Source organism: Equus quagga, chromosome 10 (assembly GCF_021613505.1).
Source record: "Equus quagga isolate Etosha38 chromosome 10, UCLA_HA_Equagga_1.0, whole genome shotgun sequence".
Lineage (NCBI taxonomy): Eukaryota > Metazoa > Chordata > Mammalia > Perissodactyla > Equidae > Equus > Equus quagga.
In genome coordinates this window covers 63,938,626-63,955,990 of record NC_060276.1, presented here as the reverse complement: position 1 = coordinate 63,955,990, position 17,365 = coordinate 63,938,626, and the positions used below count along the sequence as shown (strand labels likewise).

At 38.3% G+C, this 17,365-nt stretch overlaps 1 protein-coding gene across 1 annotated transcript in view; it reads right to left on the bottom strand.

Annotated features, from left to right (window-relative positions):
• Positions 1-17,365, bottom strand: part of LOC124245466 (fibronectin type III domain containing protein 3C1-like) — a 46,224-nt gene that overhangs the window by 22,414 nt on the left and 6,445 nt on the right. Inside the window, exons 6-16 of the mRNA XM_046672866.1 lie at positions 10,593-10,645; positions 10,114-10,256; positions 8,215-8,274; positions 7,717-7,855; positions 7,135-7,188; positions 6,899-7,020; positions 6,644-6,818; positions 5,824-5,910; positions 5,450-5,588; positions 4,755-4,823; positions 4,212-4,330 (exon numbers count right to left, since the gene is read on the bottom strand). Coding sequence (XP_046528822.1) covers positions 4,212-4,330; positions 4,755-4,823; positions 5,450-5,588; positions 5,824-5,910; positions 6,644-6,818; positions 6,899-7,020; positions 7,135-7,188; positions 7,717-7,855; positions 8,215-8,274; positions 10,114-10,256; positions 10,593-10,645 — 1,160 coding nt within the window. The remainder of the gene's footprint in view (positions 1-4,211; positions 4,331-4,754; positions 4,824-5,449; positions 5,589-5,823; positions 5,911-6,643; positions 6,819-6,898; positions 7,021-7,134; positions 7,189-7,716; positions 7,856-8,214; positions 8,275-10,113; positions 10,257-10,592; positions 10,646-17,365) is intronic.

Genomic DNA, 17,365 nt, shown 5'->3' with positions numbered 1-17,365 from the left:
CTACTCCAGTCAACACATGAAAGATAAGAAAGCAAAACAGCCTTATTGCTGATATGGAGAAAGCTTTAGTGGTCTGGATAGAAGATCAAACCAGCCACAACGTTCCCTCAAGGCAAAGCCTAATCCAGAGCAAGGCCCTAGCTGTCTTCAATCCTATGAAGGCTGAGCAAGGTGAGGAAGCTGCAGAAGAAAAGTCTGAAGCCAGCAGACGTTGTTTCATGAGGTTTCAGGAAAGAAGCTATCTCTATAACATAAAAGCACAAGGTGAAGCAGCAAGTGCTGATGTAGAAGCCACAGAAAAGTTCTCCAGAAGATTCAGCTAAGATAATTAATGAAGGTGGGTACACTAAACAACAGATTTTCAATGTAGACAAAATAGCCTGACATTGGAAGAAGATGTGATCTAGGGCTTTCATAGCTAGAGAGGAGAAGTCAAAGCCTGGTGTCAAAGCTTCAAAGGACAGGCTGACTCTCTTGTTAGGGGCAAATGCTGCTGGTGACTTTAAATTGAAGCCAATGCTCATTTATCATTCTGAAAATCTCAGGGCCCTTAAGAATTATGCTAAATCTTCTCTGCCTGTGCTCTATAAATGGAACAACAAAGCCTGGATGACAGCACATCTGTTTACAACATGGCTGACTGAATATGTTAAGACCACTGTTAAGACCAACTACTCAGAAAAAAAGATTCTTTTCAAAATATTACTGTTCAACAATGCACCTGGTCACCCAAGATCTCTGATAGAGATATTAACAAGATCAATGTTGTTTTCATGTCTGCCAACACAATATCCATTCTGCAGCCCATGGATCAAGGAATAATTTCGACTTTAAAGTCTAATTATTACAGAAATACATTTTGTAAGGCTATAGCTGACATAGATTGTGATTCCTCTGATGGATCAGGGCAAAGTAAATCGAAAACCTTCTGGAAAGGATTCACCTTTCTAGACGCTGTTAAGAACATTTGTGCTTTATAAAGCATCCCAATTCCATATAAAACCAAGTAACCAATGATATGATGAATGCTGTCTGGGGTAAATCTCAAAGGATTTGGCTTGGTTGTTCTAATAATGTAATAAAATAATGCCATAAATCAAGACATCAAGGCAGTGTGAGAGGATCCCTTTGTCTTTCCCCTTTAATCTACAGCAAGTGAAACATCCATAACCCAACAAAGGTTACAGTGAACAATACACCAGGATGCTGGAAAGATCCACAATCGGTACATACAAAGGTGAGTGAATTGGAACACATAGAAGAGGCTAAATGGGGGAACAGGAGATGGAGAGCCCAGGATCCTGGATCCCTGGCCACAGTGGCTCAGCCATCTGCCCCCAGCCCCAGAGAACTAAGTGGGAAGCAGCAGAGGTACACATGTGACTCCAACCAGCCAAGCAGTCATGGTGGCACCTATGGCCACAGGAAGCAGAGGATCAGTGAAGGTGGAACTCTGTAATCCAGAGCCCTCTGGCTGTGGCTTGGAGCCTGGTGGCTGCAGCAGAGGTGCACAAAGGACTCCTACATCCCAATTGCCGTGGTTCCAGTGACCACAAGGTAACAGGCAACAACTGAGATGGTGCCACACATACCAGGCTCCCTCCCTACCCACCTCTGTCCGCAACCATGGGTGGCAGAGTTTCCAGCCCAGGTGGTTCTGGATGTGGTTGAGGTGTCAGCCATTCCTTTGCCCCAGATGGCAAAGCCAGTGACTGCAATGACACCAACAATAGCAAGGCATCAGTGACCTCCAGAAGTGCAGGTGGTAAAAACAAGAGTAACAGCGACACCCCAAATAGAGGTGGTAAAGTATGGAATGTGCAGATCCTCTGGCAGATCCTTAGCCAGAGGCAGCTCAGGTAAGAGAAACCCAAAACTAGCACTATAGTGCCACCTACTGAAAAACAAAAGAAAGGCTTCTAATCTCTAAGCAGTTGAAAAGTTTGAATCAAAACAAAGATATGCCTAAATAAAAAACAAGTTTGCTACAACAAATGCACAAGCAGAGGAATAACTCAGCAAACATCACAAAGAGCCACAGTATCATGGCATTACAAAAATTAAACAAAGTCATGGAAGATTGTGAGCTAACTGACAGAGAATTCAAAATAGCTGTCATGAAGAAACTCAATGAGCTATAAGAAAACTCAGAAAGGCAATTCAATGAACTTAGGAATAAAATCAATGAACAGAAGGAATACTTCACCAAAGAGACTGAAACTATAAAAAAACCCCAGAGAAATTCTGGAGATGAATAACTCAATAAATGAACGGATGAATGCACTAGAAAGTATTGGAAATAGAGGAGATCATATGAAAGAGAGAATTAGTGAGCTTGAAGATACAAACCTAGAAATGGTGCAGGTAGAAGAAGAGAGTGAAGCAAGACTTAAAAAAAGTAGAAATTCTACGAGAATTATCTGACTGCGTTAGGAAGGGCAACATAAGGGTAATGGGTATCCCAGAAGAAAAGAGAGAGAAGAGCAGAGAGGTTATTTAAAGAAATAATAGCTGAGAACTTCTAAAACCTGGGGAAGGAACTGGATGTACAAATCCTTGAAGCAAACAGAACACCCAATCATCTCAATGCAAAAAGACCTCCTCCAAGACACATGATAATAAAACTGTCAAAGATCAGGGAGAAAAAGAAAACAATGTACAAAGGAATATCCATTAGGATATCAGCAAATTTTTCAGTAGAAATACTACAGGCTAGAAGAGAGTGGAATGACATATTCAAAATATTGAAAGATTAAAAACAGTGGGCCAAGATTACTCTATCCAGCAAGCTATCTTTCAAATATGAAGGAGAAATAAAGGCATTCCCGGGCAAACAAAAGCTGAGGGAGTTCATCACCACTAAGCCTGCAGTACAAGAAATGTTGAAAGGAGCTCTCCTACCTGAAACAAAAAGGTAAAGGTTTATAAATCTTTGAGCAAGGTGATAAATAGATAGACAGAATCAGAAAATTGCAAATCTGTATCATGATACAATAGTGTACACTTAAATATAACATTAAGGTTAAAGACAAAGGAAGCATTAAAAATAACTATAAACACTTCAATTTGGTAACAAACTCACAATACAAAAGAGATAATTTGTGACAACAAAAGCATAGAAGGGGAAGAGGAAAAGGATGGAACCTGCAAATGCAAATGAAGATAAGATGGCATCAACAGAAAAAGGACTATCTCCTCTATGAGATCTTTTACACAAACCACATGGTAGCCACAAAACCAAAATTCAGAACAGAGTCAATGTTACCTCAATAAAAAAAAAAAAAAACCTACACACACACACACACACACAACACAAACATGCAGAGAAAATTTGTGATTCATGGGAAGAGGTCAAAATATCAACATTAACAGGAGTTTGGGAGAAGTTGATTCCAACCCTCACGGATGACTTTGAGGGATTCAAGACTTCAGTGGAGGAAGTAACTGCAGATGGGGTGGAAAGAGCAAGAGAACCAGGATTAGAAGTGGAGCTTGAAGATGGGACCGAATTGCTGCAATCTCATGATAAAACTTTAACGGATGAAGAATTGCTTCTTATGGATGAACAAAGAAAAGTGGTTTCTTGAGAGAGAATGTACTCCTGGTTCACTGAAGATGCCGTGTAGATTGTTGAAATGACAACAAAGGATTTAGAATATGACATAAACTTAGATGATAAAGCAGTGGCAGGGTTTGAGAGGATTGACTCTAATTTTGAAAGAATTCTACTGTGGGTAAAATGCTATCAAATGGCATTGCATGCTAGAGAGATGTCATTCTTGAAAGGAAGAGTCAATCAATGTGGCCAACTTCATTGTTGTCTTATTTTAAGAAACTGCCACAAACACCACCCTGATCAGTCAGCAGCCATCAACATCGAGGCAAGACCCTCCACCAGCAAAAAGTTTATGACTCTCTCAAGGCTCAGATGACAGTTAGCCTTTTTTAGCAATAAAGTATTTTTTAATTAAGGTATGTACATTATTTTTAGACATTATGCCATTGCACACTTAATAGACTATGGTGTAGTGTAAACATAACTTTTATATGCACTGGGGAACCAAAAAATTCATGACTCACTTTATTGCAATATTGGCTTAATGGGGTGGTCTGGAACCAAACCCACAATATCTCTGAGGTATGCCTATAGTAATATGATACAGTTCATTTCAATCCTCAATTGAAAAACTTTTCCCTTTCTCTTTCCTCACCTGGCTTTGGCCTATAGGCGAAGTGCAAAAGACCCTCAGTTTATATGTAGTACCAGGTTGCAGGTGATCATATAGAAATTCCCTTGTAGTTCCATTGTAGATTATGTTCCAGAAATTCACTGAAGGGATAAAGCAAATTTATGCAATTTATTTATAGGTAGCTTATAAATTTGTGGGTTGCTGTTATCTATATACTAATAAATAACCATTTTGGAAATTAACTGTGGTCCAACTACCTATTTACAATAGTCAAATAATTATATTTCCTGTAGAATTGGCCATGAAATCATAAAAGATCAGTAACTAAACATGATTTATTACCCAAAACTGTAGAAATCCAAGTAAGTTCTGAGGTTTAGTTAGTAGTATTGTACCAAAGGCATTTTCCTGGCTTGGATAATTGCACTATCGTTATGTAAGATACTAATATTAGGAGAAGCTGAGTGGTTATACTGGGGAATTCTCTTGATTATTTTTGCAACTTCTAGGTAAGTCTAAAATTATTTCAATATAAAAACTTAAAAAAAAATAATGATGCCCTACCATCTGAATTTTCACTAACTTCCAAACTGTAGCTTGAAATGTATGTCCCACCATTGTCTTTGGGTGGTTCTGAAAAGAGAAATAAAATTGAAATTAGTATCAAATCAACTTAAAAGTGTTTCACTGGAATGTTAAAAATTTTCATTGAGGAAAAATATAAACATTAACCTTAATAAGACATTAATATTGGGATAATAGTAAAGAGGATAAAACATAATCCCAGTTACATGCTTAGAATACTGGACATGAAACATTTAAGTAATATTTTAAAGTTCTCTGGAAGAGACTGAAATGCTAAGTATATGCACCTTAAAGTTGATTTTGCCAGTTAAGAGGCAAAATAATTTGTATAAATATAATTTCTTGTCAAGTTGACAGTTTATCATTGATGTGTCCTTCTAATTGTGGCCTCTACATTTGATATAATCTTACTTGGAATAACTGTACTTTTTAAAGGCCCATATAAAGTTCAGAAGTTTATTCATGTGTGAATTAATGAGATAGCAATAGAGAACTCTATAGAGAACTCGAAAAAACTGTTGTTTACAACTAAACTCATTTATATGGTGAAACATTTCATATAAAAATGATTAAGAGAATATTTTAGAAAGCTGAGGGCAATTAGAAGATTTCTTTTCAATAGTTAATATTAAGACAGGATTTTTTTGCATTTTAAATGCAAAAATATTACTTACCCCATCCAATTTTTACTTTGTGCGCATGGATCTTTCCCTTTGTGTATGGTTTTTTAGGGGATCCAGGCTTATCAGGACAGGTACTATACTTTACTTCTCCACTGGGGTTACTCCTTCCTTCCATATTGTAGGAAAAGATCTATTTGAGTAAAAGAGAATATCTTAGTTGATCGCTGGAAATAAATATCTGATTTGGAAATGTGCACAGTTTGCAAATAATATTATAAAGCAAGTTATTTGACTGAAAATTTCTGAGAACTAAATGCAAAATAAGGTTTAATTTCAACTGAAAAAGGCATTCATTTTTATCTCTAGTGAAGAGTATAATTATATATTAAAAACATGATACAAATTTAGAAATTACAGCCACATACCCTGAACTTGTATGTAGTACTTCTCTGAAGATTTCTTACAGTGCATGAGAGGTCCTCTCCATTGTATTTAGGTTTAAAACCCAATCCCTGGAAATGAAAAACAATGAACTTAAGAATCAGGCAGGCCTGGGCTCAAGTTACAGCTTCAACTTATTTTCCATCTGGGTGGTCTTGAGCGAGTACCTTAGTCTTTCTGAACCTCACTTTCTCTACATAAAAAAGTAGAGATAATTTTTACTTTAAAGGGCTCCTTTTTTTCGGGATGTAATGAGATAATATATATGAAGGCACTTAGCATATTACTTACACTTTAAATATTAGTTGCTTTATCTCAAATGTGGTGAAATATGCATAACATAAAATTCACAGCTGCTTTTTAAGTTTACTAGCCTATCCAGTATAGACTTGAAAGTTCAGAATGGAATGAAGCAGTTTGCCCACCCACATCAGGAATCCAGGGAGATGAGGAAAGGGCTTACGCTGGTAAAAGTATACAAAAGACCTGTGTGACCATGCAAGGTCATGTGGGATAGGCCCGAAGTTGAAGAACTAACACACTTCTATGAGTCTCTATTCTGTTGTTGTGGCTACTGCTGCTCCTAGCTAATTTGCAGAGACTTGGGTACCTTCAGATCTCCCTGTGTAGGCTTGCCTAACCGTGGGTCTGCATTGGTCCCATCCAGAAAACACAGACTCAGGAATCATACAGTAATTGATAGAAATTAAATTGATCAAATTTAAATTTTTTTCAGTGTAACATGCATATAAAATGTACCTGAGACTGAAATCGAAGATTAAAGCATATGAAAAGAAAACTTACGGATCCTGCTTCCTCCATTTCTAGTACATAAGTAAGACTGTCATTAGGGTTTGTGTTGGTTGGGGCACACCATTCTAATGTCATATTATAGATTCCTGCTTCTTTTAGCTTCGGAGGTGAAGGTGTTGGAGGCGTAGTTCCTGATGTATGAAAGACTGCTATTTCACTGAAATCACTGAAAAATAAAGATGGAAAAATTAGTTTCAGGTTCTTATTGAAGTATAGGCCTTTAAACATTGCAGTAATTCAATGTACCTCAAGCCAAAGTTATTTTTGGCAGCTAATCTGAATGAATATTTTGTAGAAGCATTCAGTTTCAGGAGCTTGTGCTGTTTCATGGTACCCATATAGCAACTTTTGAAGTCTTCACCTTTGCCCTTAATAATAGACACAAAATATTAGAATATTACAAAATGCTACAAATACAAAAATTCATCAGAATATTAATAGTAATTTACAAACAAATGCTTTTTAAAAATAAAACTGCTTACCTCATCCCATTCCAAAAGGAAGCTGTTTATTTTGGAACCATTTTCATTGGAAGCCTAAAAGTATCAGAAAGATAAAATTATGATGGGTTGTTTTTACACAGTATATGTGTGTGTATATATATACTATATGTGATTAAAGTGATATAAATTACTGTAAATTAATCTGCTTTCATTGTTTTTGAAGCAATCCAGATTTTAAAGTTAAAATTCACTTTTTACAGTCTATAAACATGCCCAAACTCTATGTTTTGTTGTGTTTTCCAAACTTTGTGCAATGAAGAAAGTTAATACTTAAGTAAATTGAGAGGTATACTTATTGGGAACTACAATTATAAATAAATTTAGGTTGTAGAAATTGACACTCCAAGTTTTGCTAATTATTGAAATTCTGATTGACATTTCTCAATTTACTTGATGGTTGATATAGAAAGAAAAGAAAGATGATTACAGAGAAGGAAAAGTGCTAGGGAAATAGGTCAAATGAGGCATGCATAATTTCATATTTAAAATTCAGAACAAAGTAGAAAGAATGTTTTTAAATAAAAAAAAATGTTAAGGAGCTTTTGGCAGTAAAAGCCTTACCTTCCACTGTAAATTCAGGCTGCTCTTGGATCGGTTAATCAGTTTGGGTGCAAGGGGAGGGTCTGGTTTGCAACCTGGAGTTGCGAAGCTAACCACTTCAGACACAATTCTGTGTGTTGAGCCTCTTACGCTTGTAATTCTAAAAATGTAATGACAATTGTTGTAAGCTTTCAAATATTTATCCTAACATATGTACTAAATTGCATACATGAGTTTCCAGATACATTTCTTAGAAGCTAATTATAAAACATTTTCTAATAGAGTAAAGCCGTACCCTTGCAGATGACGGCTCCCAAATCACCCTCTCACCTGTTCTAAATGAATAAAAGTGAAGTAATTGCTGGAATTGGAGGGGCTTGTTTTGAAGCTTGAAGGAAAGGCCACTCTGCTGGCAAGTAGCAAGGCTGACTGCAGGAATCATAAGTAGTGAACTGACACAGACTGGGGAGTCTGGCTGGCTACAGCGTGGGGCGAGGTTGCGTAGAATGGAGTTCTTACCTTACAAAATAGGCCATGGATGGCTGTAGATCAAGTAGAGTAAATGTAACTTCATCACCACTGTGAAGATAACCTTTGTTTATAATGGATCTCACACATACTTAAAAGCTAAGTAACAGTCCTTATCTTATATATTCAACTGATAAACAAAGAAGACAATTTTCCTTGAAGTTTAGATAACTTTAATCCATTTTATATAAATGCAAAAAAGTGATATTAATTATTCAAAATTATTCATTGGCATGCCAAACTAATATAGCTTTAAGAAATGAAATTTTATCATTTTACCACTGCAACTTGTTCATACTGTAATAATACAGATTTGTCTTTAACTTGCTTATTTTAAATAGTGTTGATATGAAAAGCCTCAAAGACACCATGCATTATGCAGTTTATTCGTTCAGTCACGTGTAGCAATCTTTCTGAGGTGGGCACCTATCTGCTACAGTGGATAGAGTGGCTGTGCTCCCACACACCTATGTCTTCCTGAGCAAACAGTCATAAGTTCCTAGGTGTAATCTATCACCTCAAAGAGCTCCTTCAGGCTCTAAACCCTGAAATAGCCTTTGAAAGAGCTAAAAGATTGTTAATTCTAAGCGAAGGCTTATACTTCTAAGCAAAGAGTACTCAAGATTGTAGAGTGATTAGAGGTATACGCAAGAATTGTTTATATTTTAAATTGACTTTTGTGAAATACATACGCCACCATGTAAATTCATGCAAGACAATTTTATAAAAAGTTTTTCATCACATTTTACATCTCCCCATCCCTCTACCCAATACAGATTGTGTATTGCAATTCTAAAATTTAAAATTTCTAGCTACTAATTATAAAAGCAATAAAACTTTAGATAATAACTAATTACATTCAGATTTTCACATTGAGTCTCTGAATAAAGATGACAAATTCTAGCAACCAAAGTTTAAGATGTGTTAGGATTTTTAAAGTGCTGTACAGACAGCTCCAGATCTCTGATTTGTATCTTGCCTAGTTGTTTGGTGAGCAAATGAATTTCTCTTTCTTCCCCTCTTGGAATTTCCTTTCCACTCTGCCTCTCTCAGTTTGCTCTCTTTCAGATTGCATGTCCCTATTTACTCGAGAAACTGTTTGTTGGGAGTAGTTGAGTATGTTCTTGCTGTGTCCTCCATTGTATCCTCCCTAGTCCTGGTCCTATCTTCTGAGCACATTCCTGAGCTCATCCTGCTACTATCACAGCTCCACCTACAACTAGCTCCGGTAATGAAATGCCCAGGAGAGCCCAAGTCTTAAATTCCCAGTGCAATGTAAATACCTTTCCTGTGTACCCAAAGGCCTACCATCATGTGAAACTTCGTTTTTCCCTAAAATGACCTAAGTGAAAAAAAAGAAAGGAGAATTAGAGGGAATCTTTTTCCCCCCGAGTCTAAACTTGTCAAATAGGAAAGCTGTAAACTGAAAAGAATGGACCAATTGATATTAAAGGTCCCCCTCAGCTCTAACATAGCCATGCATCGCTTAACGATGAGAATATGTTCTGAGAAATACATAGTTAGGTAATTTCATCGTTGTGCGAACATCACAGAGTGTACTTACACAAACCTAGGTGGTATAGCCTACTACACACCTAGGCTTTATGGCACTAATCTTATGGGACCACTGTCATGTATGTGGTCTGTAATTGACAGAAACCATCATTATGTGGTGCATGATTTATGATTCAGTGAATTTCCAAGGACTGACCCTACAACCTACCACCATTTATAAAATGATTTCTGTAGAAAATTGCATTCAAAGCTTGGGAAAAATTGCACAAAAATTTTAGAACTCAGCCTAGGTATAAGTTGAGGTCTACATGTTTAGATAGCATATTTTAATTGAATTATGAGAAATGACAGATGATTAAATAAAAAGAGACTTACGTATACACGTTTTTATATTTTCCATTTTTACTGCTGTGAGATATTTCCAATTCAAATACTACAGGAGATTTAATATGGTCACATTTCTCAGAACCATGCAGTTTCCATGAAATAACAGCAGATCTTGATTGAATATCAGAAACCTAAAATAAATAACAAAAATTCAAGCAGGCCACTTAAAGATGATAATCTGTAATTTATGATATAATCTTTCCCTAAGTCTTGTTTTATGCTAAGTAGATTGTTCTCCTCATATTAGGTGCTTAAATACTGTGATTAAACAATGAGCCATTAATACTATCTTTAACAAAGCCACACTGGATATTTATGTACTGAATAGCTAAAGGAGATTATGAAATTTTAATTAGGTGAAGGATTCAAATTAAACTATACTAGAGAAAAATATCAGGGAATTTGCATGTTTTAGAGTGACAAAGTAAATTAAAAAGAATACTTAAACATTCACTTCAGTTACTTACTACAGGTTTCTCAATGCTGAGACAGCACGATCTTCCATGTTCTGTTCTGCATTCTAAAAGTAAAAAAACCACCCCCAAACAAGATATTACATTGGCAAAAACAAGAGAAAGAAGTTAGATATCTGTTATTCAATTAAAAATACATCATCACCAAGAGATCTACTAAACACCTAGCAGCAATTTACATTAAAAGTTTTAAAAGAAGAGAGCAGTCTAAAGTGCGTACTATTAAACAACCTCTAAAAAAAGACAAACAAAAGCTCCCAACTTAAATAAAATCATGTGAACTAGTTAGGACTGTAGAGTAATTTGCAATGTTTCACTGGCAGGCAGGTAGAAAAAATTATGTGGTGTGCATATAAGATACCTGACACATTTTGCATGAGGATGGTGCATGATTTAAAAAGGCAGCTTAAGGAGGAGGATCCAAGATGGCACCGTGAGTAGTCCTCTTTGTCTCTCCCCCTTCGAGTCTACAATTATTTGGACACTCATCGCTTAACAAAGGGTATCCAGATAGCATCTCAGGACGTCTGAGAGACCCACGCGACTATACATCGGAAGGCGGATGGACTTCCCTCCGGGAGGATGTGGAGATAAGTGAAAACTCTCCGACCCTGACCAAACAGCCTAGTACCTGCAAGCGGCTTTCTTCCAACGGACGCCCCCAGAAGATCAACACACATCCAGGGCAGGAGCGAGCACACACCAGAGGAGCGATGGTGGAAACAGGTGACCAGAACCCTACCTAAACCCCCCGCAATTACTCCTAAATGCAGAGGGAAACTCTAGAGTTACACACCTGAGCCCGCGGGGAGAGTCTCGCCCCGCCATTGGCGGGGAGATCCCACCTAGTGTTCATGGCGCCCGGAGGGTCCCAGAGAGAATCACAGAGGGTACGGCGGTCCCCCGGCTGCCACTGCCTGCACAGTGGGGAAAGGGATTGCCGGAGATCTCAGAGAGGACTGGGGCTGGGTGAAGCTCCAGAGGCTGGCTCTGCGCCCCGGAGGGGAAGCTCCAGAGCTCCGCCCGGGCAGCAGACAACCTCTCTGACTGCCATTAGTGGAGGGGCTACGCCCAGCATCCACAACACCGGGAGGGTCCCGGAGAGGAGAATATCAGGCAGGTCAGCAGCTGACCAGCTACCACTGAAATCAGGATCTCCGCCTATCCCCCAGACAGGGCAAAGGGCTCCCTGAGTTCCTGGGGAACAGGACTGGGGCTGGGTGGAGTTCCAGCGACCCAGCTCCGTAGCCTAGGGGGAAACCCTACAGGCTCACAGCAGCCTCAGGGAAAGCCTCTGCACAGCACTAGTAGAGAGCACCCATCCAGCAGCCACAAGGCTGGAAGACCCCGGGACAAAAGTAGCATAGCTAGGTGAGCTAACCACAGACTGTAGAAGATGCCAGTAGCTCTGCTGCGGCCCATAGTGGACAAGTGAGATTTTGTGGGTGCCAACAGTGACAGAGCGGCAAATATAAGTGATCCTACACCTGGCCGCTGGAAAATCCCATAACACCATTGCAGACCCCAAGGAGGGAGCACATCTAGGTGGGCTGCAACAGTAGGCACCAGCAGCCTGAAGCCCCCCTGTGACGGCCCCCACGGCAGAAGAGGGAATCCAAAGGACCACTGTGGCTACGAGGAGGGGCCCAGGCCCAGTTAGCAACTGCAGATAGGGTTCCTGGTTGGTGCAGTATAAACAGCTGCTCCCCCACCACAGCAGCAGAAACAAGTGGAAGGAGCAACTAAACTCTATCTCTATGTGGAGGCACAAATCTACAACATCAAGCAATATGAAAAAATACATTAAATCTCCAGAACAGAAGGAAAATAACAAATACACAGAAAACAATCCCAAAGAAAATGAGATATATAACCTAAATGATGATGACTTCAAAACAGCCATCATTAAAATACTCAATGAGTTAAGAGAGAATTCAGATAGACAACTCAACGAGTTCAGGAGCTATGTCACAAAAGAGTTTGATACGATAAAGAAGAACCAAACAGAAATACTGGAAATGAAGAACACAATAGAGGAGATTAAGAAAAATCTAGATGCACTGAACAGTAGGGCCAATAATATGGAGGAAAGAATTAGCAATTTGGAAGATGGGAATATAGAAATGCTGCAGGCAGAGGAGAAGAGAGAAGTAAGACTAAAAAGAAATGAAGAAACTCTCCGAGAATTATCAGACACAATTAGGAGATGCAACGTAAGGATTATAGGTATACCAGAGGGAGAAGAGAAGGAGAAAGGGGCAGAAAGCCTATTCAAAGAAATAATGGCTGAGAACTTCCCAAATCTGGTGAGAGAGATGGATCTTCAGGTGACAGAAGCCAACAGATCTCCAAACTTTATCAATGCAAGAAGACCAACCCCACAGCATATAGTAGTGAAGCTAGCAAAAGTCAACGACAAGGAGAAAATACTAAGGACAGCCAGGCAAAAGAAACTAACCTACAAAGGAACCCCCCCTCAGGCTATCAGCAGATTTCTCAGCAGAAACTTTACAGGCTAGAAGAGAGTGGAATGATATATTCAAAAATCTGAAGGACAAAAACCTACAGCCGAGAATTCTCCACCCAGCGAAAATATCCTTCAAATACGATGGTGAAATAAAAACTTTCCCAGATAAACAAAAATTAAGGGAGTTCATTGCCACAAAACCTCCTCTTCAGGAAATCCTCAGGAAAACCCTCATTCCTGAAAAATCAAAAAGAGGAAAGGGGCTACAAAACGAAGAGCAGAGGAGATAAGTAGAAGGACAACAACAGAGAGTAGCAGCTCTACATCAGAACAGATTAAACCACGGGACGAGAAACAAAGGAAATTGAAGAAAACCGGAAAACAAGACATAAAATGGTAGTGGTAGGCCCCCACATCTCAATAATCACTCTAAATGTAAATGGATTGAACTCCCCAATCAAAAGACACAGAGTGGCAGGATGGATCAAAGAACAAGACCCAACAATATGCTGCCTCCAGGAAACACACCTCAGCCCCAAAGACAAACACAGACTCAAAGTGAAGGGATGGAGAACAATACTCCAAGCTAATAATGAACAAAAGAAAGCAGGTGTCACTATACTAATATCAGACAAGGTAGACTTCAAAGCAAAACAGATAAAGAAAGACAAAGAGGGACAGTATATAATGATAAAAGGGACTCTCCACCAAGAAGACATAACACTTATAAATATATACGCACCCAACACAGGAGCACCAAAATTTGTAAAGCAACTCTTAATAGAACTAAAAGAAGACATCAACAACAATACAATAATAGTAGGGGTCCTCAACACACCATTAACACCAATGGACAGAACATCCAGACAGAAAATCAACAAGGAAATAATAGAATTAAATGAAAAATTAGACCAGATGGACTTAATAGATATATAGAACACTTCATCCAAAAACAGCAGGTTATACATTCTTCTCAAGTGCACATGGAACATTCTCAAGGATTGACCATATTTTGGGAACCAAAGCAAACATCAATAAATACAAGAGAGTTGAAATAACATCAAGCATCTTTTCTGATCATAATGCTATGAAACTAGAAATCAACTACAAGAAAAAAGCAGAGAAAGGTGCAAAAATGTGGAGACTAAACAACACGCTTCTGAACAAACAATGGATCATTGAAGAAATTAAAGAAGAAATCAAATATTATCTGGAGACAAATGAAAATGAGAACACGACATACCAAATCATTTGGGATGCAGCAAGAGCAGTCCTAAGAGGGAAATTCATCGCAATACAGGCTCACCTTACTAAACAAGAAAAAGCTCACATAAGCAACCTCAAACGACACCTAACAGAACTAGAAAAAGAAGAACAAACAAAGCCCAGAGTCAGTAGAAGGAGGGAAATAATAAAAATAAGAGCAGAAATAAACGATATTGAAACAAAAAAGGCAATAGAAAGGATCAATGAAACAAAGAGTTGGTTCTTCAAAAAAATTAACAAAATCAACAAACCTTTAGCCAGACTCACCAAGAAAAGAAGAGAGAAATCGCAAATAAATAAAATTAGGAATGAGAGAGGAGAAATCACAACAGATACCAATGAAATACAAGTGATCATAAGAGAATACTATGAAAAACTATATGCCAACAAATTGAACAACCTGGAAGAAATGGACAAATTCCTAGACTCCTACAACCTCCCCAGACTGAATCAGGAAGAAATGGAGAATCTGAATAGGCCAATCACAAGTAAGGAAATAGAAACAGTAATCAAAAACCTCCCCAAAAATAAGAGTCCAGGACCAGACGGCTTCTCTGGAGAATTCTACCAAACATTCAAAGAAGACTTAATACCTATTCTTCTCAAACTATTCCAGAAAATTGAGGAAGATGGAGTATTCCCTAACACATTCTATGAAGCCAACATCACTCTGATCCCCAAACCTGACAAGGACAACACAAAGAAGGAGAACTACAGGCCGATATCACTGATGAACATAGATGCAAAAATCCTCAACAAAATTCTGGCAAACCGAATACAGCAATACATCAAAAAGATTATACACCATGATCAAGTGGGATTTATACCAGGGACACAGGGATGGTTCAACATCCGCAAGTCAATCAACGTGATACACTACATCAACAAAATGAAAAACAAAAACCACATGATCATCTCAATAGATGCAGAGAAAGCATTTGACAAGATCCAACACCCATTTATGATAAAAACCCTCAATAAAATGGGTATAGAAGGAAAGTACCTCAACATAATAAAGGCCATATATGACAGACCCACAGCCAACATCATACTCAATGGACAAAAACTGAAAGCCATCCCTCTGAGGACAGGAACAAGACAAGGGTGCCCACTTTCACCACTCCTATTCAACATAGTACTGGAGGTGTTGGCCAGAGCAATTCGGCAGGAAAAAGAAATAAAAGGAATCCAAATAGGTAATGAAGAAGTAAAACTCTTGCTGTTTGCAGATGACATGATCTTATATATAGAAAACCCCAAAGAATCCATAGAAAAACTATTAGAAATAATCAACAACTACGGCAAAGTAGCAGGGTATAAAATCAACATACATAAATCAGTAGCATTTCTATACACTAACAATGAACTAACAGAAAAAGAACTCAAGAACTCAATCCCATTCACAATCGCAATGAAAAGAATAAAATACCTTGGGATTAACTTAACCAAGGAAGTGAAGGATCTATACAATGAAAACTACAAGACTTTCTTGAAAGAAATTGACGATGACATAAAGAGATGGAAAGACATTCCATGCACATGGATTGGAAGAATAAACATAGTTAAAATGCCCATACTACCTAAAGCAATCTACAGATTCAATGCTATCTCAATCAGAATCCCAAGAACATTCTTCACAGAAATTGAACAAAGAATCCTAAAATTCATATGGGGCAACAAAAGACCGCGAATTGCTAAAGCAATCCTGAGCAAGAAAAACAAAGCTGGCGGAATCACAATCCCCGATTTCAAAACATACTACAAAGCTACAGTGATCAAAACAGCATGGTACTGGTACAAAAACAGGTCCACAGATCAATGGAACAGAATTGAAAGCCCAGAGATAAAACCACACATCTATGGACAGCTAATCTTCGACAAAGGAGCAGAGGGCCTACAATGGAGAAAAGAAAGTCTCTTCAACAAATGGTGCTGGGAAAACTGGACAGCCACATGCAAAAGATTGAAAATTGACCATTCTTTTTCACCACACACCAAAATAAACTCAAAATGGATTCAAAGACCTAAAGATTAGGCCTGAGACAATAAGTCTTCTGGAAGAGAATATAGGCAGTACACTCTTTGACATCAGTTTCAAAAGAATCTTTTTGGACACTATAACTCCTCAGTTGAGTGAAACAATAGAAAGAATAAACAAATGGGACTTCATCAGACTAAAGAGCTTCTTCAAGGCAAGGGAAAACTGGATTGAAACAAAAAAACAGCTCACTAATTGGGAAAAAATATTTACAAGCCACTTATCCGACAAAGGGTTAATCTCCATAATATACAAAGAACTCACACTGCTTAACAACAAAAAAACAAACAACCTGATCAAAAAATGGGCAGAGGACATGAACAGACATTTCTCAAAAGAAGATATGAATATGGCCAATAGACACATGAAAAGATGTTCATCATCGCTAATCATCAGGGAAATGCAAATCAAAACTACAGTAAGATATCACCTTACACCCATTAGATTGGCAAAAACATCCAAAACCAAGAGCGACAAATGTTGGAGAGGTTGTGGAGAAAAAGAACCCTCATACACTGTTGGTGGGAATGCAAACTGGTACAGCCACTATGGAAAACAGTATGGAGATTTCTCAAAAAGTTAAAAATAGAAATACCCTATGACCCAGCCATCCCATTACTGGGTATCTATCCTAAGAACCTGAAATCAGAAATCCCAAGAGTCCCTTGCACCCCTATGTTCATCGCAGCATTATTTACAATAGCCAAGACGTGGAACCAACCTACATGCCCAGAAACTGATGATTGGATAAAGAAGATATGGTATATATACACAATGGAATACTACTCAGCCATAAAAAAAGACAAAATTGGCCCATTCGCAGCAACGTGGATGGACCTCGAGGGTATTATGTTAAGCGAAATAAGCCAGTCAGAGAAAGACGAACTCTATATGACTCCACTCATAGGTGGAAGTTAATATATTGACAAGGAGATCTGATCGGTGGTTACCAGGGAAAAGGGGGGGTGGGGGGAGGGCACAAAGGCGGAAGTGGTG